Here is a 26,289-nt window from a genome sequence, read left to right on the forward strand (position 1 = left end):
TGGAGGTTATTTGTTGCACCTGAACAGAGACCTCATGAATAAAAGGTGCATGAGGTTCAGGCCATGGTTCAGGTGGTAATGCTGTGTTTACACATAACGACGACAAGTCACGAATGCCACGAAGTACACATTCTTGGCTGCTGATCACGAATGTGATGATTCGGGGCAGAGGCGTCAGGTGTCCTCAGGAACTGCTGCAACCTGTTACCACGCGTTATGATTAATGGCACGTGTTGCTTGAGAATTATCACGAACACGTATAACATTAGCATGGTCAAGAATAATGTTCCGTGTTGTTGGCGCTGTTGCCGCTGTTGCGCGCTATCGCGCGTAACAGCGCATCATTGAGTTCTGTCATGTTGTGAATGAGGTGAATTGTCTCCATACACACCCCCATATTCATCCAACCGTCAGCTGCTGAACAATTCAGATCGCTACAGTTTGCTCCTCAAAATCCACAGCAGAAGAACTTTGTGACTGCACGCTTAGTTGGGCTCTGTGCCATGGAGTGGTGCAGAGGGGAGGAGACAGAGAGCCAGATGTGTGGCTTCACACAGCTCTCGTCTCGCTTGTTTTCCCAAACATCAGGCACATGCAGCAGGTGAAACACCTGCAGGAGCACGCTGAGGAGCACTGGAACGAGATTAGCTGACTTGGCGTCACTGTCCTCCTTCAGCATCCTGCAGCAATGAAACTCAATGCGGTGCAGCAGGGTTTAATTGTGCGCACGTCGGAAAAGAACGCTGTCATGCTCTATTAAGGATCATCACTAATCAAGATGGATCAACACGCTCAGTTGTGACCTCCACGACATGAGGCGAAATGAGGGTGGTGTGTGACATTCATGGAAGATTTTTTTGACAGCCAAAAACATGCTCCACGAAATTCATGAATATCACGCACCAACACGTGCTATTAAGAAAACTAGTCAGATGCGATAAGTCACGTTAAGAATGTCAGGAATGTGCCAAGAATGACGCAAATATGACATTCGTAATACGTATTTCCTATGTGTAAACGCACCTTAATATTTAAATTAAGGACTGGCATGAGACATTTAGTAAATCACTGACTCAGCACCTCACAAGCATGTTGCATTAGGGTGGTCCTCTACCTTATGCCAAAAATAAAAATGTGACTTTCTTAAGGCGCTTCCTGACAAAATTGTTCATTTTGATGAGAAAATGTTTTGTGGTAAATTTTATTTTGATATGACGATTCTAACCATTGCCACATGCGGGGTAGAAATTGCAATAGCTGAGCATATTCACGCAAACCAGCAATCGTAATGTACCTGTTCACAAATAAAATACAAATTTAAACAACAGTCCTTTTTCCATTAAGTGATCATACAGGAGAGATAAAAAAAAAAGTATTACATGTCCACCTATTTGGTGAAAACAAACAGTCATGGGGACAGGGGCGGATCTACTGGGGTGGCATGGGGTGGCAACTGCCACTCTAAAAATAGTTCTTGCCACCCCAATCAGAAGTGGGTGATATTTTTTTCAAAAAAGGGACCTCGCGAATGACTTTAACCGGCGAAAACTGTGCTCTCTGAGCGCCCTTGAATGCAGCACAAGCTGTGCTTTGCGCTTTCCCTGCCCCCCCCCCCCCCCCCCCACCTGTTGTGACGCCGAACATTCCCTAAAAGACACGACGACACGCCAGCGCACACGGCTGCCAGGAAAACTTTGCGGAGAAAGAAATATAAAATTGATACATTCACCAAGTACTGTATAAATTAATAAACAATGAGGAATAAGTTTTCAGTGGTATTTTTATTAGGGCAGAACCTCTTGTTTCCCTCGTCGTTTCAGGTGAACTGAAAACAAGGACGGACGTCAACACTGGTCACATCAGCCGGCAAAACTTTCTTTGTAGCTAGACTTCAGCTTTACTCATGTCTCTTACAGATATTAGGGATGTTTCGTCCAACCTTAAAGTCGTGTTATGTTAACAAAATTCTGTGCACGCGTGCGGCAATGTACGCTTTTTAGGTTTCACTTTCATTTCATAACGCGACAGTGGAGCACTTTTTTTTATTGCTGAGGGGAGAAAACACTTTGTTGTGGATTTAGAGGAACATTGGAAACAAGAGGGTGTGAGGAGAGGACAGAAGGATGGACAGAGGACAGAAGGATGGGCAGAGGACAGAAGGATGGGCAGATGGCAGAAGGATGGACAGAGGACAGAGGACAGTGGGATGGACAGAGGACAGAGTACAGACAGAAGGATGGACAGAGGAGAGGCACTGATACACACACCCTTGAGGTGTGTTTCTGTGAGTCTTCAGCTCAGGTAAGACTCATACAGCTTCTCTGCTGTCATTTGATTAAATATGTTGTTTTCTACTATAGTGGTGCAGCTTAGCTATTTTCCATAACAATCATTCAGTTTGTGATAAAAGCATGAAATTGCCACAAATATTCTAAATTAACTAATATTTATTTTCAGATATGGAGGCATCCTGGAGCTGACCTCTAATGAGCTACAGGGGTCAATAAAGAATTACACAGGGGTCAAACTTTAACAATGCTCCAATCATATTGAAAAGTATACCACATTATTTATCTGATTACACAGCTTCCAAAAAGGTATAGTTTGGACTATCTATGACTGAATGTTCTGGAGTTATGGGGTAAAAACAGCAAATATGGTGACAAAGGTCAGTTTCAGTTTGTACAGGGGTCAAATGTTAAACTTGCTCCAATTTTGGTAAAAAAAATATGCAAATTCTTGGTTTAGTTAATAGTATTTTTAAAAGGAATAGTTTGCACCATCTGTCACGCTAAGTTATCATGTTACGAGGTAACATATGTCACATGTCATAGAATCCAATGGACATCAACCTTGTTTGACCTTTACTTTGGAGACCAAGCATTCGACATAGTCAAAACTATTCCATTTATTAATCCTATTCACTCAACCAATAATTTGCATCACTTTTGACCAAAACTGAAGTAACTTTAACTTTTCACCCCTGTACAAAACTGACCTTTGTCACCATTTTTGCTGTTTTTACCCCATAACTCCATAACATTCAGTCATGGATAGCCCAAACTATACATTTTTGGAATCCTTATGATCACACAAATAGTGTGGTATAGTTTTCAACATGATTGGAGAAGTTTTATATTTTGACCCCTGTGTAATTCTTTATTGACCCCTGTAGCTCATTAGAGGTCACCTCCAGGATGTCTCCATATCTGAGAATAAACATTAGTTAATTTAGAATATGTATGCCACATTTCATGCTTTTATCACAAACTGAACAATTGTTTTGGTGATCTGCTGCACTACTACAGCAATGTTCATTTTGTGATCATGAAAACACAATTTATAGATCTTCTGACGCCCATTGGAGTGCTTGAAATTACCTTTCCACTGACGCATTTTTTTACACACATTGTTTATAGTTTTTTCTATATTGGTCTGCAAAAATGTTTTAACGTTACATGAAAATTGGTCCGTGGCGCAAAAAGCTTGCGGGCCGCTGCTCTAGGCTATATGATCCAGATTCCTGACCTATAATAGCATAATACATAAACATTACATTGCCACCCCACATAATCGTGCCTGTTCCTGCTTGCCACCCCATGAATTTATCTCTAGATCCGCCCCTGCAAGGGGAGTGGCCTTTGGTTCAGATTTTCTTTGCCTCCAGGAACTGACGTCGATGCCACTCAACAACTTGCAGCAGGTGGCGCTGCTGTTCATTCTTTGTTAGGATCTGACTGTAATCTTGGATAAGTGCAACTCTTCGCTCAGCAAAATCATTGACGGCAGAATGTTATCAGGATCTGCTGTGACGACTGGAATGACGGGTCGTCCTCCCACTCTGAGGGTCCTTGATGAAGAAGTCCTTGTTGACGTTGAAATGCCTCAAAAATGCAACCTGAGGCAGATGTAACAAAATCTGCCACGAATGAACTAATGTATCCCGTCCATAAGTGAAAATGTCACTTGCACATCACAAAAAAAAGGGGCGGGGCAGCAGTGGTTAGTATTTTTCAAATCTCATGAAATTTCACTCAATTTGTTTTTTCCCCCTTAAGGAACCAAAAAAATGAAGAAGCACCTTGGAAACATTGAAGTTTGTTTTTCAGGACCACCCTAATGTTGTAATGTAGTAAGGCTCATAATTGAGAAGGCTAACATACCAAGAAAACAGAGCCACTGTGGTGGTAATATGAACTCTGTTGCTGAAACTTTCAACTGCAAACTATGTATATCCCAATATTTTCTGAAAGGTGAACACTCTGGTTGACCAGGACTTTACTAAATTAGATTATCTGACTGATCAGCTGACTATACCACTCATTTCAATAATTTCTAAGCCACATGCGATGTGGACTGTGGTGTGATTTAGTTGGCCAAAATTCATCAATATTGAACCTTCATAAAAGTATAACAATGATGTTTCAAAAAAAAAAAAAAAAAAAAAAGCCTTTTGGGGGGATTTTTCAACCTGAGACCTGTTTTGGTTTTATATTCTCCATTAGGATGAATATGATGCTAATCGGTCCCGTAAGTGAGTTATAACACTGACACTATTTAGAAGTAAGACTCTAAATAGAGGGCTTGCTCTTTCCTGTTGTAAGCAGAAGACAAAGAACCTCATCAGCAATCGACTTGTATGGACTTAGTGGAGAGCCGTATCGTCAAGTGGGAAGCTGGCTAAAGTAATTTACTGCTTGTACAAACAGTCATTTAAAAAGTCTTCATACATTTACTGAGTTAACCCCTTAACACCTGAATTTATATAGCTGTATATAAAAAAATGTTTTGTGTGTGTTTTTGTAGATGGTAAATAATGTTGAGATTATTAATTTCACTTTTGCACAAAAAAATAAATAGTAATTTTGGTATTTTGGTAATAATTTATGTTATAATGTTATAATAATAATAATAATGGTATGCTGCAAATTTGCAACAACCGGCATACTGGTCAATTTGGTATGTTGCATATTTGAGTCAAATATTGTAGCATATATGCGACAACAGGCATTAAGGGGTTAAACATGCATCACCATCTTATGAATCTTTTCCATGCCAGCAGATGACTTGAATGACATTTGCACATATTCAGTGGAAACAAGAGCATTGTTGACAAGACCACTTACCACCATTTTTTTCAGGAAGTGGCATTTTTGAGTCAAAGCTGGTATCCACTCTTTCTGGATGCCATAAACTCAAACTTAAAAATTTTCATTGCAAAAAAAACATACTTAGAAACGCATCGCCAAATAGGCAAAATTTCATAGTATTTCAATGTTTCAGCCCTTTGTTCATGATGTTGTCCAGCATGTGCAATGTAACCTTGTATTGCTGTCTTAGTTTTGAATATTGTTTAATAATGTTTCCACATATCAATTTTATCAAGTTTGCATTTGTGCAAAAGCAACAGGACATGACTGATGTTTGAATGACAGTACATAAAATAAGTGTTCTCTCTGCAACAAACATGCATGTTGTTATTATGTGGATGTTGAATATTTGTCTTTAAGACTTATTTTGGTCTAATTTGTCTTTTGGCCTAATGGTCATTTATGTGTTGGTCATGATTTCGCAAATATAACCTGGATATCAGAATACATGCACCGTTTATTAGTAGTTTGTTCCTTTATAAGTGGTGTTAAATCAATAAATTACAAACATCAGTTTTAACTTCTTAATGAAATGGTACATGTAGAAGTGACAAATTAAGATGTTCATTGTATTTACTCAACATTTTAACAGTAATATGATTTTTGTCATGTTATTCAGGAAAACACATACAAATGTTGAATGCTTTACTTCAGATTTGTCGTGTATCTACCGTATACATTTCTTCTCCATGTAGAAGCTAAAAATAAAAATGTTAGCTTGGTATCCTATTTTTCCATGGACTGGAACATTTGAACAGGTTAAACACAATACTGATATACTTCTACTCAAAAGTGCTGGTTAACCTTTTATAAAGGCACTTTTCATGAATTCTGTCCAGACTATTGAGGTTTGTAACCTTCCCAATAGGCCTATATTGTACAGCTGTTTAGCCTGTGATGACCTTCATATTCCAAATCAACATTGGACTGATGAACCGCCATTTTTGTCCCAAGTGAGAAGACTAACCCAAAAACATCAAAAAATTGGGTTGAAGTTGAAAAATCCCATTTTCCCCCTATAATCTACATTAAAAAAAATGACTCATTGGATGAACTCAATTCAATTATGAGTAGGATTTCCATCTAATAAATATATGTAGCCCAAACTTAAAAAGCACATCCATGCAAGATAATTTAATTTAATTGGGACTACATATGTATATTTACTAGACGGAAATCCAGTCCAATGAGTCCGTTTTTTTTTTTTTTTTAGTGTACCATTCACAGCAGCTGCATGGGAATTAATTGATTTCTGTAAAGACTTTTGCACAATTAGCCGCAAAAATCAAACACCCAACAAACGGACATTAAGGTACACCTGTACACCTTAATCAGTGTATATTATCAGCAAGCATTGCAGTTGGCAGACAAACACACTTTTTAAATCAAGCATTGGCTCAAAACTGCAATAAAGAGACAAGAAGTCCGTTATATTCATGTAGGTGATTTTAACAGAAATTCAACCTCCTCACCAAGAAAAATGGCACAAATTACAGAATTGTGTGTTATATAATAAACATGATTCTGCACCATGTTTTTAATATCAGCTGATAATTTTCTGCTCTCACCCTGATCTACAGTGGCCCAAAACAACATTTGATAATTTCAGGCCAGTTTCTGTGTCAACACTGGATCTGTGAGGTCACAGCTGTGCCACCCAGGAGAAAAAAAAACACAGTCTCACATTCTTCTGTGAACGCTAAGGAATGCTGGGTTACATCGGGTTGAGAGGAGGAGGACAAAAATACTGCTGTGTGATCTCAAAGAGCAAAGTGTGGATAAATCAGATTTAGATATACAATGTACTATCATCCCTATTTAATAAATAGGACAATTCAGACTAGAAAATAACAGAAGTATAACTGTGCAGTGGAAGAAAGGTTGGCAGAGGACACTGAATTTACAAAACGGACACTGAATTTATGAAGGATTGGGTATGTCAACATCCACATGGTTTTGCATGGTTGGGCGTGTCCCACAGTGTCTATTTCAAGGTCAAAATATAGGTCAAAAGGTCATCCTAGTCAAAAAAAAAAAAGAAAATGCACAAAATTTAGATTCCTTGTAGTCTCCCCTTTACATATATACCTTATTTTTCAAAATCGGACCAGTGGTTGCTGAGTTACAGCAGTTTGAAATTTGGCGGCCACACTCTTTTTTGCAAAAAAAATGAAATTGAGATATCTCAAAAATCTTTGGTCTGAGAAAGACAAAATTTGAAATTCTGGATTTTCTGGCCATGAAATACCTCTATACCAAATTTCATATATATTGAAGGTGGTGAGGTTTAACTGATTGGGTGAACTGAGTTGGACTGACTCATAAGGGATATCACATGCATTGTGTGACATTCTGGCCATGTGGCATGTTTCTTGGGTCATGATCCAGATGCCTTGATGTTGAGGACCCATATACACTGCAAAAACTGATATCTAAGAAAGTAAAAAGACTTGTTTAAAGAAAATTGTACTTATTTTTTGTCTAAATATAAAATAATCTTGTCGAGCATTTTCTACATGGGAAAAAATGTCCTATTTTGGGAAAATGTTTGCGAGTTTTGAAAATTCTAACCAAGCAAATTTTTCTTACCCCATTGGCAGATTTTTTTTGCTTAATACAAAACAATTTGGCTAGATTTAGGATTATTTGGCTTTTTTTGAGAGGGGTAGTTTTTGCAGTGTAGATGTTTACTTTCAAGAGGTGAGGATGAACCAGTTGGTTGCCATCCAAGAACCAAGGCGGTCAGTGCATGTTCCCAGACCATTTGCATTTTGGGCCCTAATGCAACTCCTACTTTGTTGTGGTTCTCAAACTAAATCTCCAGCAACATACCCTCCCAAGGTGTTATGAGCAACTCTTTCTCTGAGGTCATGTTCAGGATCAAATCTGAAGAAAAGCTCTCAAACATTTGACAAACATCAGTCCTAACTTGGCTCCGAGATGAGCTATGGATTAATGTCAAGTGATTTCTGACCAATTCCACTTTGACCTATCCATTTGTAGTTCCCGTGTGCGACCTGTAGTAGGATCAGTTTCCATTTGAATGAGTTGGCATGCGGTCCTACCTGTGTGCTGAGGCTTTTGCGCTGTGCCGCCGGTGTGTTGGCGTAGGACGAGATGGAGGAGCTTGTGTTGATATCATCTGTGTCTATGTTGTCACTGATTCCGCTACTCACAGAGCTGCTGTCGTCCCAACTGGACACACACACACACACACACACAAAAACGGCTGCTTTAGGAAACATGTTCATACAATGAATTTGACATGGCTAATGACCACGTGACACTATTAGGTTAGTAGTAGTAGTAGTAGTAATAACAGTAATAGTAATAGTAGTAGCCCTGCAATACACAGCTCATTGTTAACACTACTGGGTTTTGCAGTATCTGCTCTGAGTGTTAGAGCAGGCGTGTCCTAGTTTGTTTTCCAATTAATCTCCTCACTGGTTTTCCAATTAAAAGTTTCCATTATGAAATTACATGATTATTAATATATCCACAAATCATGTGCAATAACAACTTGTTTACAAATTCCAGCACGAGTGTCACCTCATCATATCTAAATTCCACTTCACATATTGTAAATAAGATGCTTATATATATATATATATATATATATTTTATTGCTACCTCATTTTCTTATTTTATTGTATTGTTACAAGTATTATTATTATTGCTTATCTTTGCACACGCTGTTTGATGCACATTTTCCTCTACTTGCACTCATCTTGTGTGTGTTTTTAAGAGCTGACGTAACGTGAATTTCTCCTCTGTGAGATCAATAAAGTCTTATGTTATCTTAATGCATTTGGAAAATTTTTAATACAAAAAATGTACACAATGACGTTCACACAATGATACCAGGAGCTTCTGTGTACTACGTATACGTCCACGCTGAGAGACATTTAAAGTGTAGTATTTTAGCTTTTCAGATACCCTCAGTAATAAACCTCAAGGCGCTTCACACAAGTAAAGTCTAACCTTACCAACCCCCAGAGGGAGCACACAGGTGACAGTGGTAAGGAGAAACTTCCTCTGATGATTTGAGGAAGAAACCTCAAGCAGACCAGACTCAAAGGGGGGACCCTCTGCTTGGGCCATGTTACTGACAATAGACAAAACAATTTGCAAAATGAATATACAGGAAATGTTGCCGGTGCACAGGACAGGAGGGTTTCAGAAACAGACACCACACCCACCTCTGGATGGAGCCGCACCTTAAACAGAGAGAAAAAAACAGAATGAGACATCAGAAAGACAACAAATACAGTATAGTTTGTCAGCACTGAGCAACAAGAAAAACAGAAGAAATACTAAGGTGGTCGCCAGCCACCAGCCCTAAGCTTCACTAAAAGATCCAGACTTTAGATAAAGTTAAGGATGCGGCACGCTCCATTTACTAATAAAATGAATTAAAAGAGTAAAAAGCATAGAAACATACTATGCCAGTATGCTAGCCATATAAAAGGGAAATGAAAGGTAATCCCAAAACGCCACAATATGTGCCCCAGGGGGGCTATATAAAGGGAGAAAAGCAGGGGGCCTAAGACAGACCCCTGTGGAACTCCAAATTTCATTTCACTAAGGTTAGAGGTTTCATTAAGGTTAGAGGTTTCCTGTGGGTTCACCACCTGTAGAGGGGACCATGGGGGTCGGGTGCAGAGAGGATTGGGTGGCAGTCGAGGGCGGGTGGCCCGGTGGCCCGGTCCATGCTCACAGCCCCTGGCTGTTGGGACGTGGAATGTCACCTCACTGGGGGGGAAGGAGCCTGAGCTTGTGCGGGAGGTTGAGAGATACCGACTAGAGATAGTCGGGCTCACCTCCATGCACAGCTTGGGCTCTGGTACCCAACTCCTGGAGAGGGGCTGGACACTTCATTTTTCTGGCGTTGCCCATGGGGAGAGGCGGAGAGCCGGGGTCGCATTGCTTATTGCTCCCCAGCTCAGTCGCCATGTGTTGGAGTTCACTTCAGTGAACGAGAGGGTCGCGTCCCTACGCCTTCGGGTCGGGGACAGGTCTCTCACCATTGTCTCAGCCTATGGGCCGAGCAGCAGTGCAGAGTACCCGACCTTCTTGGAGTCCCTGGGAGGGGTAGTAGATAGAGCTCCGACTGGGGACTCCATTGTTCTCCTGGGGGATTTCAACGCCCACGTGGGCAGCAACAGTGAGATCTGGAGGGGGGTGATCAGGAAGCACGGCCTCCCCGATCTGAACCCGAGTGGTGTTCAGTTGTTGGACTTCTGTGCTAGTCACAGTTTGTCCATCACAAACACCATGTTCAAGCACAAGGGTGTCCATAAGTGCACATGGCACCAGGACACCCTGAGCCGGAGGTCGATGATTGACTTTGTAGTCGTATCATCTGACCTTCAGCCACGTTTCTTGGATACTCGAGTGAAGAGAGGGGCAGAGCTGTCGACCGATCACCACCTGGTGGTGAGTTGGATCCGCAGGGAGGGGAGGAAGCCGGTCAGACCTGGCAGGCCCAAACGTATTGTGAGGGTCTGCTGGGAACGACTGGCGGAACCCTCTGTCAACGAGGTCTTCAACTCCCACCTCCGGGAGAGCTTCTCCCAGATCCCGGGGGAGGTTGGAGACATGGAGTCCGAGTGGACCATGTTCTCCACCTCCATTGTCGATGCGGCCGCTCGTAGCTGTGGTGGCAAGGTCTCTGGTGCCTGTCGCGGCGGCAATCCCCGAACCCGGTGGTGGACGCCGGAAGTAAGAGATGCCGTCAAGCTGAAGAAGGAGTCCTACTTATCTTTGTTGGTAGGTGGGACCCCTGAGGCAGCTGACAGGTACTGGCAGGCCAAGCGTGCTGCAGCCCGTGCGGTCACAGAGGCAAAAACTCAGGTCTGGGAGGAGTTCGGGGAGGCCATGGAGGAGGACTATCGGTCGGCCTCGAAGAGATTCTGGCAAACCGTCCGACGCCTCAGGAGGCGGAAGCAGCTCTCCACTGTTTACGGTGCGGGTGGGGAGCTGTTGACCCTGACTGGGGATTTTGTCCGGCGGTGGAAGGAATACTTCAAGGATCTCCTCAATCTCATTGTCACATCTTCCAAAGAGGAAGCAGAGACTGGGGACTCAGAGGCGGACTCATCCATTACCCAGGCCGAAGTCATTGAGGTGTTTAGAAAGCTCCTCGTTGGCAAGGCTCCTGGGGTGAATAAAATCTGTCCTGAGTACCTTAAGTCTCTGGATGTTGTGGGACTGTCTTGGCTGACACGCCTCTGCAACATCGCGTGGCGATCGGGGACAGTGCCTCTGGATTGGCAGACCGGGGTGGTGGTCCCTCTGTTTAAGAAGGGGGACCAGAGGGTGTGTTCCAACTATAGGGGTATCACACTTCTCAGCCTCCCCGGTAAGGTTTATTAGTACTGGAGAGGAGAATTCGACCAATGGTCGAACCTCGGATTCAGGGATTCAGGAGGGGCAGTGTGGTTTTCGTCCTGGTCGCGGCACACAGGACCAGCTCTACACACTCCATCAGGTGCTCGAGGGTTCATGGGAGTTCACCCAACCAGTCCACATGTGTTTTGTGGATCTGGAGAGGGCGTTTGACCGTGTCCCTCGGGGCACCCTGTGGGGGGGGCTCCGGGAGTACGGGGTCCGGGGTCCTGGTCGTGGTGAAAAAGAGCTGAGTAGGGGGGCGAAGCTCTCGATTTACTGATCGATCTACGTTCCGATCCTCACCTATGGTCATGAGATTTGGCTCATGACGGAAAGAATGAGATCGCGAGTACAAGCGGCCGAGATGAGTTTCCTCCGCAGGGTGGCTGAGCGCTCCCTTAGAGATAGGGTGAGGAGCTCGGTCACTCGGGAGGAGCTCGGAGTCGAGCCGCTGCTCCTCCACGTTGAAAAGGAGTCAGTTGAGGTGGCTCGGGGCATCTTTTCCGGATGCCCCCTGGACGCCTCGCTGGAGAGGTGTTTCGGGTATGTCCCATTGGGAGGAGGCCCCGGGGAAGACCCAGGACACGCTGGAGGGACTACATCTCTCGGCTGGCTTGGGAACGCCTTGGGGTTCCTGTGGAGGAGCTGGGGGAGGTGTGTGTGGATCGGGAGGTCTGGGCGGCTTTGCTTGAGCTGCTGCTCCCGCGACCCGACTCCGGATAAAGAGGAAGAAAATGGATGAATGGATAAGGTTAGAGGTTGGATTATTGTACAAAACACAGTGAGAATGACTGTTCAGGTATGATCTCAACCATGCAAGGGCACTCCCAGTTATCCCAAAATGATTTAACAAAGTAATGAAGTACAAGCCCAATTCCAAAGAAGTTGGGACGTTGTGTGAAATGTAAATATAAACAGAAAACAATGATTTGCAAATCCTCTTCAACCTATATTCAAAACAAGATATTTAATGTTCAAACTGATAAACTTTATTGTTTTGTGCAAATATTTTCTCATTTTGAAATGGATGCCTGCAACACATTTCAAAAAAGTTGGGACAAAAGACTGGGAAAGTTGATGAATGCTCAAAGAACACCTGTTTGGAACATTCCACAGGTGAACAGGTTAATTGGAAACAGGTGAGTGTCATGAATGGGTATAAAAGGAGCATCCCCAAAAGGCTCAGCCGTTCACAAGCAAAGATGGGGTGAGGATCACCACTTTGTGAACAACTGCATGAAAAAAATAGTCCAACAGTTTAAGAACAATGTTTCTCAATGTTCAATTGCAAGAAATGTAGGGATTCCATCATCTACAGTCCATAATATAATCAGAAAAATCAGAGAATCTGGAGAACTCTCTACACATAAGTGGCAAGGCCAAAAACCAACACTGATTGCTTGTGACCTTCGATCCCTCAGGCAGCACTGCATTAAAAACCAATATTGTGTAAAGGATCTTACCATGTGGGCTCAGGAACACTTCAGAAAACCATTGTCAGTTAATGCAGTTCGTCTCTACATTTAAAAGTGCAAGTTAAAACTCTACCATGCAAAGCGAAAGCCATACATCAACAACACCCAGAAACGCCGCCGCCTTCTCTGGGCACAAGCTCATTTGAAATGGACAGACACAAAGTGGAAAAGTGTGCTGTGGTCTGATGAGTTCACATTTTAAATTGTTTTTGGAAATAATGGACGTCGTGTCCTCCGGACAAAAGAGGAAAAAGACCATCCAGATTGTTACCAATGCAAAGTTCAAAAGCCAGCATCTGTGACGGTATGGGGGTGTGTTAGTGGCCATGGCATGGACAAGTTACACCATCAATGCTGAAAGGTACATCCAGGTTTTGGAGCAACACATGCTGCCATCCAAGCAACGTCTTTTTCAGGGACGTCCCTGCTTATTTCAGCAAGACAATGTCAAGACACATTCTGCACGTATTACTACAGCGTGGCTTCGTAGTAAAAGAGTGCAGGTACTAGACTGGCCTGCCTGCAGTCCAGACCTGTCACCCACTGAAAATGTGTGGCGCATTATGAAGCGCAAAATACGACAACAGAGACCCCGGACTGTTGAACAAATCCTCTTACTGTATATAATAATACAAACATATGATTATTATTAAATTACAATTTTGGGGAAGGTGGAGTAGCATCTGGAAGATAGGTTTTTTTTTATTTTTAATAAATCTGCAAAAATGTTATAAAAACATGTTTTTTCATGTTGTCATTATGGGGTGTTGTCAGCAGAATTTTGAGGGAAAAAAATAATTAACTCCATTTTGGAATAAGGCTGTAACATAACAGAATGTGGAAAAAGTGAAGCGCTGTGAATACTTTCTGGATGCTCTGTAAAATAAAGAAAACCAAATCCTCTTACTGTATATGAGAAGGCAGAAGAAGTCAAAATTTCTATTTTTTTTATTTTTTATATATATATATAAGCACTTTAATTTCTGAAATACTGTAGTTGAAACATTTTTTGATGAATGATGAATCAGTTCATTGGCAACTTGATTCCTCCCTAAATTAAATATTCCAGCAGGATGAAGACAACAATAGCGTTCAAGTAACAAAAATGTTCCATTCACTAAAATAATGAATTAATCATGAATTCAGTAAAAAAAATAAAAAATACAGTGAATAAAAAGTGTGATCCGGTGCCTGCAGATCTGTCACATCCTTTATTCTGAATGTAAACTGACTTTGTTTCACTTGACACACAGAGAAACCAAGTGAATGGGGCCTGTCCATCACGTGGACAAAGGCTCGTCACCGGGGGGTGACATCATAGCATGATACAGACACACAGTGTGTGTGCATGTTTGTGAAAGCAGGGGAGGAAGATGATGGTGATGATGGAGAGTCTACACACACACACACACACACACACACACACAGTGCATATTTACAGTCACCAGGGGACGTCGCTCTGAAGACCCCTGGCACATAAATCCTCTGAAGAAAGGCTTTTTGTACGACGACACAGAAACGCGGTGTACACACAGACCACTTACAGCTGACGCAGCGTTCCTTTAGTCGTCCTTCTTTGTCATCATCAGACTGATGCTGACACAAGCAACAACATCCTACCGACACACACTCATCTATAAACCATCCAGGTAGGTGAGATAAATTTACAGCAAGCGGACTTGAATTTGGTATTCAGGCTGACAGTCACAAAATTTGATCATGTCACTGCATCCGTGACACCAAGGAACCGCCTTGGTGTCATGGATGGCAACCGCCCAGGCAGACAACCGGTCCATCCCCACATCTCTAAAATAACCATCTAGCAACAAGGGTCCTCAAGACTCATGCACAGGTGCACTGGATCATGCCCAAAGGAATGGGCCACATAAGTAAAACATCGCAGCTCTGGATTCTGGTAAAAAAAAAACCTCATTAAAAAAAGAAAACTAGAGCATCACACTCTTAAGAGTGCAAACATCCACCAACACAAGTTCCCAAATCTACAAACCTTTACCTTTGGAAAAACTTTTCAAGGTCAAAGTTCTGTTAGAAGTGACTTTTCATAAGACAAATTAGATGTGGTCAAATGTCAGGAGGATGTATTTAGTTCATCCACTTGAATCAAAGTTTTTTTGTGGTGTTGTCAGGTTTTTGTTATTTATTTATTTATTTTTTTTACTTTTTCAGTTTCTGAATTCTTTTTCAGATAATTTTCACAGAAGAACACTGGTTATCTCTGCTATGCACAATTTGTCAGCTTTTTTGTTTCCGGCTGATAACTGGAAGACAAACAGGCATAAAACTGGAACCTCCATCCAATTTTTGTGGTGTAGGTAAATCTATAACAGAAAAATTAGAGTGATTGAGGCACTTTTGATTGAGATATAATGCAAAATATACACCAAATGGGCTTTTTAATATTAAATTCAAAATGTCCACAAAATCCACAATCTGGATCAGACTTTGTTAGGTGATACTGAGTGTCAGTATGCACCTCACTTTCAAATATGAGAGTAATTGGGATACGTTTTTTTAAGATATAATGTAAAATACACATTTAATGGGGTCTTCAATGTTACATTTAAATGGCCACAAAATCTGTAATTTGGATCAGATCTGGATCAAACCTTTGCCATGTGATACTGAGTGTCAGTCTGCAACTCATTTTCAAATATGAGAGTAACTGGGATACGTTTGACTAAGATATAATGTAAAATATACATTAAATGGGGTCTTCAATGTTACATTTAAATGGCCACAAAATCCACAATCCGGATCAAACTTTTGCCATATGATAGTGAGTGTCAGTCTGCACCTCACATTTAAATATGAGAGTGATTGGAGTGTGTTTGATTCAAATATAATGTAAAATATACATTAAATGAGGTTTTCCATGTTAAATTTAAATGGCCACAAAATCTGTAATCTGGATCTGATCTGGATCAAACTTTGTCAGTCGATAAAGGATACCATTCCCCATAACGCTGTCAATTACGAAAGAAATTTGATCTTTGACAGTTATGAATTTTTAAAAATTCATTCAATGTTGAAAATAGGAATTTTTCCAATTTTCCAAGATTTTTCCTGACTTTGACCTTTGACCTTGAAAATTGAATCAGTTCTTGCCCATCAGGATATGTATCTTCAGTTAAAAAAAAAAAAATCCATTGTGATATATGGAAAACTGTGGGCTCCAAGCTGTTTACAAACAAACTAACTGTTGTGTGGGCCGCTGAAGAGGAGGTACTGCTGGCCCACCACCACCAGAGGGCGCCCTGCTTGGAGTGCAGGCTCCAAGCACGAGAGGGCGCCAGACCCAGAAGAAGTGACAGCTGTCACTCATCCTCTGCACCAGCTGTCACTCGTTATCATCACTACCATAAAAGCCGGACTGCAACTCCACCTCCCCGCCGAGAAATCGACTACCAGTACCAAGGTACACTTCTCTGCTGTGATTATTGCGAATAATAATCTGATCTGTTTTGCAGCTGTTTTTCCTGTTGGTATTCCTTATCTGGGATTTTTGGCGTTTGGTGTGACTGCGACGGCTTCGCCTCACACCCCAAAACCGATAAGTGGTTGACCAGGAGCTGCACGAGTGTGTGTGATTTGGAGGTGGAGGTGCTCCCTCCCAACTGTGTTTGGACTGTAAATTACTGAGTGTGCGGACTCACACTCATACATCATCTTTCTGTTTTCTGCCAGCAGTACCAGGGTCGACAGCCGAAGACAGAGGCCACCTGGGGACTCGGGACTTGGCGGCTCCGGTGTTCTTCAGACCGTTGGTGGTGGAGGCCGTGTGGGACGCGGCTTCTCTCTCGTCGGGCGTCTTCTATCTTCGAGCCTGCCCACACGTCACCTGGTGTTTATTGACTGTGAGAATTACGACACATTTCGTTGTGTATTATCACAACATTAAATTGTTACCTTTTGGCTTACTCATTGTCCGTTCATTTGCGCCCCCTGTTGTGGGTCCGTGCTACGACACCTTCACAACACTAACAGACAAAACAACAAACAGGAGCAAAAACAAAACCACCTCCATCTTCATTGGCGAAGGTTAAAAAAAGGTTAATAGCCGTCTTTCAGATCACCATCTGGGCAAAATACATCAATGAATAATAGCACTTCTGAGACCAAAGAAAGAACACCGAGCGGGTGATAGTCATGTTGCCAGTACGGCGTGTACCGTCTTCCAGTACAGCGCGACAGGAAACTTACTCTGTTCTTCTCCTCACCTGCAGGGAACTTCACCAACAGAGCTCAGAAAGCAAGACGTTCCTCAGATAGAAGACAAGAAGTACTTTTAGAAGTTCCTCAGCAGACAACGTTGGGCGTTAACCTTCCAGTTTTAACTTCCAGTTCAATTGTGTGGCTTAAATTTCCTCCTCGAAATCCAGTTGATTGTTTTGTTCAGGTTTTAAAAAAATTCATGCCACACTGATTCATGGAAGATTTAGCCACTCCCCTAAAACACCTGTCAGTCTGAAAACCACCGAATGCAGTCAGAACAGTTTTAGAAATGACAAGCAGAACCATGAGTGTACCTACAATCAGTGATTAGCAATGTAAATAAAAAGTGATAAAAAGCGCACCTTGTGGCACACCTACAGTATCTTACTCAAAATAATATCAGATTCGTTGTTATGAAGTGTGGAGATTAGGTCATTCGTAAAGCAGGTCACTGTACAACTACAGATTTATAAAGTCAACTGCATCTTAGCTGAAATTTAAAGAGATTATCAGCACCGATCTCTCAGACCAGCACGTGACTGTAGTATGATTACTGTTAAAACCATCCAAACCTGCCTCTGATGAAGGCCAACAATCTGCCGGATGTGGATCAAGATCTAAACTGTGTTAACAGTTACTGGTACAACACACATGCTGTCCCATTTTTACTGAGATAGATGTGCTGGTTTAAAAAAAGAAACTCAACAACACACTACTTCACTGTGTTAAACAAAGAGATAATTTAATGATGGATCCATGTCCAGCCCCGGATCATTACTGACATTTCATGGGTTCTTACAAAACATCTTGGAAACATTACTGGTTAAGACATTACAAATACTATTTTGGATATGTTTTACATATAAATATCTGTGCATTTTTTTTTACAGTAATCCTGCTAATAATAATTCAAGACTCAAGAGTCTTGACGCACCCTGCCCCCCGCCACCCCCACCTCTTCATGGTTGGTTAGGGTTACAGTTAGTAAAAAAAGTACAATTTTGGGCTCCATATGTATAATTATAAATAAGTAATGTTTATAAGTAAGTTATAAATAGGCACTGAAAAATGATCACTAAACTACAGGTTACGCCCACTATGCTAGTGTGGAGCTGCCAAGGTTGCTAGGCGACAGTGGTCGATGTCCTAACATTACATCCTACCCATTGAGACATCCTACCGACGGTTAAGGTGCCCTGTGAATTGTTTTGTAAACTGTGTCTGTAGCATGGCCCAAGCAGAGGGTTACCTCTGAGTCTGGTCTGCTTGAGGTTTCTTCCTCAGATGGACTTTTTCTTACCACTGTCGCCTGTATGATTGCTCTGGGGGTTGGTAAGGTTAGACCTTACTTGTGAGAAACGCCTTGAGGCAACTTTGTTGTGATTTGGTGCTGTATGAATGAAAATAAATTTAATTAAATTGACACTTGCACAGATTTGATCCCCGCAATGGCACGCAATCTGGCGTGCCAGAGAATAAACTCATTGTAAATTGTGTGTGAACTGTATGCTGCTGCGTGCATGTGCGCAAAGAAAATTTCGAAATGTTCAAAACTTTCGGCACACATTAATTTTGTGGCCTGGACGTGAACATTTCGCAACCTATTTGGAAACACTGTGTGTCACTGCGAGTCGACGCACCTTGTTGCGCAGAGCTGCACAGCATGTCTGAATGAGATGTTACATCTTTAATAAACTTATCTAACACTTAAGAAGGAATAACAATGCAACTGTTTAACCAATCCATTTATATATATATATATATATATATATATATATATAGCGGCTGCACTCTGCATTGTGTTGTTATGACTCCGCCCATTCGCTCCCCTTGGGACGCGAACTCACAAGCTCCGGCATGGGAGTCGGACTCTCTAACCAGAAGGCTAAAACCCAGGGCTCTGGCCTTGTGACCAGAGAATCCTTTTGAGCTGTTGGGAGTGAGATTTTACTAACTACATCTGCACAGCGACACCTGCTGGCCTCCGTTACACACACACACACACACATATATATATATATATATATATATATATATATATATATATATATATAAAATAAATAATGACTTTTCAGAAAATTCCAGCAGCTGATCTGCTCCATGTCAGCCTGATCCCATCAGATCTCAGAAGCTAAGCAGTGCGGGACCTTGTTAGTACTTGGATGGAGACCTCTTTGGAACACCAGCGGCTGTGTGTGTTTCTCCAGGTAAAACTAGCGTTGCGTCAGGAAGGGCATCCGGTGTAAAATGTGTCAGCTTCCAATGCAGATTTGCTTGTATCTGCTGTGGCAACCCCGAACACAAAACGGGAGCAGCCGAATGGACAACAACAACTTTTCAGATGATTCCAAATGCGTTCTCCACCTCACGATGCGCACAAGAGAAGCTACAACTGCAGGTAATTTCTCTGTGATTCTGGGAGCGACGAGAGAGTCGTTCTGGGAACAAATGCATCATCGGCTATGAAATGATTATTTTATACAACGTGGCGTCAAATGGGACAAAGTGGGTCACATTGGGATGACGAATTGCGCAGCAGTGCGGGGATCAAATTTGTGCACAAGTCAAGGGTCTAGAACACAGGCACACAACACAAAAAACGGAATTTTTCAGCAGTTTTCCACTTTTAAAAGTTCATAATTGATTTTAAATCGTTGAATTTGTAGTGTCGTGCAACAACAAAGTCTTGCTGTTCGTGACTTGTTTTTGTGGGGTTTTTTGGATTGATATTCTGCATATTAGCATACTTGTGCTAGCTTTGTGGAGCCCGTGTGTTTGGTGTCGCCAACAAAGTTCTGTTTAGATTAATCCTGCAATCCAGTATTTCTGGTTTTATGTCATTTGAAACAGCAGATACTGGGTCAGTTTAGATCAACCGTAAGCTGCTTACTTGACAGATGTGTCTATAAATTCAGCGTACAGACGGATGTTTCACCAAAGTAGGATGATTCGTCTGAACACCGGGATAAGCTAATGATGCCGTGTGGGCGAGACAGTCTCAGTTCAGCATGGCTGGTTTGGCTTCTCCCCATCTTGGAAGTCCAGATCTTTGTAGATCACAGCCTTCGAAGGACACGGCCCCTAATTTGAGGCACAGTTAATGTGCCCAGCTCGGCCTCGGTTGTTAACTGTGACATCAGCGAGAGACTACAGAGTCAAATATAGCCTATAGACATTCCGTCTGAAAGATACATGTTGTTTTGACACACGGCCTAATATAGAAAACTGTTCACTGGTTTGTCATTTGGTTCAAACTGTTTGGAGAATGATGATTTTGAGGTGGAACCCAAAACCAGGCGACTGGAAAATAATTCTACTTTGAAGTCCTGTTTAAAACACATCTTTCTTCAGCAGAGAGGCCACGGCCGTGTCGACCGCTCCGCGCAGCCACAGGGGGAAGTCCCACACACACACACACACACGTGCACAAACAGACACTCAGCAGACACACACGGACTCACAGCATCCAAACACTTAACTCCCACTTACTAACTGCACATCACACACACGTGCACCGTCCCGTGTGCACGTGCACACTCATACATGGTATCTACCTGGTATCTGGGTTGCCGTGGGAACCAGAGCGCTGCTGGAAAATGCCGAGTTGGACAGATAGTTTCATGTCTCCATGCTGCCTGTCCCTCTCTCTCTCTGTGTCTGTCAGTGTCTCTCGCCCTCTCTGTGTTCCTACACGGAGCTCCTTTGTCATTTGTTGCACTGATGCTTCATCTCTCGGACTGTGTTCGTCCTCTCTGGACGGACAGAGAGAGACTGAGGGGGTGAGACACACACACAGAGAGAGAGAGAGAGAGAGAGAGAGAGAGACCTGCCCTGCTGCTGGTAACATGAGCCTTTGCTGTGACTGTTAATCACTTCACTGCTGCAGCCACGCCACTAAACACACACACACACACACACACACACACACACACACACACACACACACACACCCCGCGCCCTAAATAAGCCACTTGATTCTCTCAGGAATCAGACCGCCGACCTGCACAAGTCTAAACCACACCGCTGCGGATGAAGTCTTCCCAGACTGAAGGACAATCCCCGCCCCTTTCTTCTTTTCATGTTTCCCTGCGTCAGTTGACAGTGTGTGTGTGTGTGTATATACACACAAGTGTGCAGGACTGCAATTTCCTAGAGAGATCCACCCTGACAAGCCAGTGCTAATTACAGATCAGGTCAGGCAGTGGGGCCCGGCCCTCAGCCTCCCGCTGGCAACGCAACCCACCAGTTAGCAACCACCAGTCCTTTACAACCAATCACAGGAGACGCAGGCATTAACCACAAGCTGCTCCCGGATGGAGAAAGTGGTGCCAACCGCGGGCCGACAAGGCCGAGATGTAGTAGGTCAGCATACTGAGCTGAAGTAAGTCGCGGACTTCCTAATAAAAGGTGGGATTCACCCAAAATACCAAACTAGAGCAGCACTTCCTGAAACACCATCTGCACCTCCACCAACAATCTCCCAGATGGCTTGTGTATTCAGTTTTTTTATTTGGAAATAGCCACACGAATAGACTGGACTTTTAAATGATTTGGTACAAAAGCAGCACCCACGTAAGGCTGAAAGACGAGCAGAGGATCTCCAGTTAAATGCATTAGAGAATTATTGAAACCTTTAAAAACGATGTTGCTCAAATAAAGACAAGAAGGGATTTGCATATTTCTCACACTACAGTGCATAATATCATTAAACAATTTAAGAAAACTGGAGGAATTTCAGCAGTGTTGCCACAGTTACTTTGAAAAAGTAACTTAGTTACTTTACTGATTACTCAATTGTAAAAGTAACTTAGTTACTTTACTGATTACTCAATTGTAAAAGTAACTAAGTTAGATTACTAGTTACGTTTTTAGTTACTTTTCCCAGCTGCCGACAACAACCCTCTGCCACCTCAACATGACAATGATACCTGTTTTGCCAAAACTCACTTTATAGTCACCCTTTCTTGACTTCAATGAAAATAAATACTTGTTTTATAAAAAGTAAAATAAAGACGTCTTTCTTGACCTCATATTTAACTGTTGACAGCACTGTAACAGTAAAACTTGCAATTTCGAGCCTACATTGTTTATAAAGGTAACTATTACATTCTAACATTTTTCTAACATTTAAATTCTCTCTAAACATTTTACTTGTCGAAATTATTATTATTTTAAGCAATATTAGTTGTAGTAAAAAACGGCTTCAAAATTGCACCTTTAATCTAGGGGTGTTGTGGGGGGGCACATCCTTGCCCCACGCCCCCATTCCAGCTAGATTCGCCCCTGCTTTGGCGTTTGAGCACAAAGAATGGATAACATTTATTTATGCAGAAAACAGGACCAGATTTACAGGTAAGAAAGTTTTATTGCGTTTTCACATCATGTGGTCCTCAGAAAGAGAGTTTAGGTGCATTTGAGTGGAAAATAGTGTTAGTTGTTGACGCGTCGCGGAGGATCAGCTGTTTTTAACGAGACGATACGGAGCGGCTCAGCTCAGAATTCTAAATAAAGGAGGAAAAAAAGTATAAAAATGTCTTTGTAAAGTTCAGCGCAGGTGTGCTGATCACCGCGCTTTAAGAGGTGACGACGAGTCGAGCAGCTGCAAAAAACCGCGGATTAAAAGCTCACAGCTCACTTAAAGTGGGCAGTTCAGTCGAACCCCGACCTCCTGCCCACAGACCAAGTTTAATGTTGCTGTCGACCCACAATGAAAAATAATAGTAACGCACAGTGACATGGAGAAGTAACTTTAATCTGATTACTGATTTGGAAAGATTAACGCGTTAGATTACTCGTTACTAAAAAAAGTGGTCAGATTAGAGTAACGCGTTACTAAGTAACGCGTTACCGGCATCACTGAATTTCAGTGTATGAAGGGCAAAGGCACAAGCCTAAGATGAATACCCGTGAGCTCCGTTCCCTTGCCAGCATTGCATCAAGAACTGCCATTCATCAATAGGTGATACAACCACATGGGCAAGGGATAACTTTGGGAATTCTTTCACAAATGCCACTTAAAGCTATACTTTGCAAAAAAATAAAATAAAAGTGAGGCTTCTGTTAAACTTGTCCACAAGCAGCGTCGGCTGTTCTGGGCTTAGAGGCATCTGGGTTGAAAGAGTCAGACAGTGGAAACATGTACTATGGTCAGACGAATCAGTATTCCAGATTTTTTTTTTTTGGGGGGGGGGTATTGGGCAATGGAGCCATGTGCTCCAGAACAAAGACAAAAAGGACCATCTACACCTACAGTAGTGTTCAGAATAATAGTAGTGCTATGTGACTAAAAAGATTAATCCAGGTTTTGAGTATATTTCTTATTGTTACATGGGAAACAAGTACCAGTAGATTCAGTAGATTCTCACAAATCCAACAAGACCAAGCATTCATGATATGCACACTCTTAAGGCTATGAGCTATTAGTAAAAAAAAAAATAGTAGAAAAGGGGGTGTTCACAATAATAGTAGTGTGGCATTCAGTCAGTGAGTTTGTCAATTTTGTGGAACAAACAGGTGTGAATCAGGTGTCACCTATTTAAGGATGAAGCCAGCACCTGTTGAACATGCTTTTCTCTTTGAAAACCTGAGGAAAATGGGACGTTCAAGACATTGTTCAGAACAGTGTAGTTTGATTAAAAAGTTGACTGGAGAGGGGAAAACTTATACGCAGGTGCAAAAAATTATAGACTGTTCATCATGATAAGATGATGACAAGATGAAGAGTATCTTTGCTGAACCAATCCTTCATAAAGCAAAACTTTTTTAGATCCTATTGATTCACCCCCCAACATGCTATAAACAGACTTCACTGGAACTTATTGCTGCTAAACCACATAAATGCTGTTTTATGGAACACTGTTTAATGTCCCCTTGAGTAACTGGGACATTATTTTTGGGAAGAAATGCAACAAATGAGGTTTTAACATGCCTCTATTATGGTATTAGCCCAAAAAAAGGAAACAGTTTATTAACTTGTGTCATAGTGGAAGCAGAAATCTGAGGGATCTTAAACTCTGGTTAGTCCATAAAATCTAGACTCTGCACAATTGGATGAGCCAACCCTTAAATCAGACAGGATATGCGGTTAAAGGACATGAGCAGCTTGTCATTCACCAGAATGAGGAGAAAACCTTATTCACTCTCTTGCCAGAGAGGCCTATAAACCAATCACAGAGGACGGTAAAGCTGGACAGACAGTGTCCTCTGTGAACTGACCCAAATCAAGACATTCCACAGAGAAATTGTGTCCCTTGGCATACGTATGACTTTCTGTTTTCTTAAAGAGGTCAGGGTTCAGGGGCCAAACCTCCAAACCTTATTTAAAGACAGGAGTGACAGTGGGGAAGGCAGCAGGACCAATAAAGAAACAAAAAATAAAGGCCAGCTAGACAAGACGGCCAATAGCAGTTCCAGGATGTGTCCTGAGAAAAGGAGGACTGCTTTTGTTTGCTTAACTTTTGTCCTGTGAGTCCCCGGGGACCTGCGGTCATTCTGGTGGCTGGTTGGTCCGGGAACACTGTAACTCCTGAGCGAAACCCTGTTAGCCTCTGGTGCACATGCACACAGGATCAGAACTGCAGGGAAATGCATCCAGACGTGCAGCCACAACTTGCCGTGAAGCAGAATTAAGGGGATTTCCTTTGTGTGAGGGGTGGCTACTGGTCCTGACACTGCTGCCAGATTAGATAACCACCAAATCTCTGCCAGACTGGGGGGGTACCACTGGGAATTGAATCGTGGTCAGCAGGTGAGGCTGGAAGCTTGATAACATGGTCATATTTTCTTTTCACATACACTGCGTTTCCCTGTTACTGAGGTGCTAATCGTATGCTATCACAATTTGAATTATTTAGCAAATATCACTTAATTTAGCTGTGGGTGAAGCCTGTCAGATGAACACATCAGAAACATACATTATATTAATTGCATAGCCAGTTGTTTAATATGTTTGTTTGGCTGCAAGCTACATGATAACTACCTCAAATCACTCACCATGTCAGTGATCTAACATGGCTACTCCATAGGGTGCCGTTCTACTGTGCAAAAATGGGATGAAACACCTTAATCCAGTTTGCCTCCTGACATGCTGTCTTATAAAGTGCAGACCTGGCAACCTGCCCGAAAAGGAAAGAAAGGAGCTGTGCCCTCAGCCAGACATGATCAAAAACTGCAACAAACGCAGATTGGCTTTAAATTTTTACCCAAATGGTGCATGATCACACAACTTTCAAGCCATAGTCACGACGAATAATCCAACTCAATAATTGGAGCCGTTAAGACTACAAATACCCAAAGTTACCACGTATTATCACCGATTTCAAGAATCCAGATGACATTTTTGAACAGTTAAAAAACTGGATCCTGTTTACAAATCTGGTGGCTATGATGACCATAAATACTATATGTCCCAAGCTTGTTCAAGATGGACAAAGATGGATCAAGACGTTACTATGGTGCTTCAAAACATGCCCAAATTTGATATTCGGGATTAAACAGGAAGGATTGTTGCTCTGTGGAATAGCCCCATTATTGACACATTTGGTCACTTCCCATTAACAGGTAATTGAATGGAATTTATTTGTACTGCAAAAAATGTTGGGGTGATCTTCGATCCCACATTGTCCACAGTTTGCAGAGAATGCATTTTTTTTTTCCTTTTGTAGAATATTACAAAAATGTTGCCTATTTTATATCTGGCTGGTCCAGAGATGAAGATTCATGTGTTTGTTTCATCTTAAATTGATTCCTGTAATGTTGTGTATTTTCTGGCTTGCCACAAACTAGAAATGCTGCTGATGGAGTTTGAATCAGGAATAGAAAATGTAACCATATTACCCCAGTTTTAGTCTCACAACATTGGCTTCTTGTTCATGTGAGATCAGAGTTTAAAGTTTTATTGTTGATTTACGAGGTCTATTAGAAAAGTATCCGACCTTATTATTTTTTCAAAAACCATATGGATTTGAATCACGTGTGATTACATCAGACATGCTTGAACCCTCGTGGGCATGCGAGAGTTTTTTCACGCCTGTCGGTTACGT

General features: G+C 42.1%; 1 protein-coding gene across 1 annotated transcript in view; it reads right to left on the reverse strand.

Annotated features, from left to right (window-relative positions):
• The window catches only part of nav2a (neuron navigator 2a), a 331,375-nt gene that overhangs the window by 150,479 nt on the left and 154,607 nt on the right, over nucleotides 1-26,289 (reverse strand). The window contains 2 exon segments of the mRNA XM_034163924.1: nucleotides 8,216-8,345; nucleotides 20,803-21,019. Coding sequence (XP_034019815.1) covers nucleotides 8,216-8,345; nucleotides 20,803-21,019 — 347 coding nt within the window.

Source organism: Thalassophryne amazonica, chromosome 2, assembly GCF_902500255.1.
Source record: "Thalassophryne amazonica chromosome 2, fThaAma1.1, whole genome shotgun sequence".
Lineage (NCBI taxonomy): Eukaryota > Metazoa > Chordata > Actinopteri > Batrachoidiformes > Batrachoididae > Thalassophryne > Thalassophryne amazonica.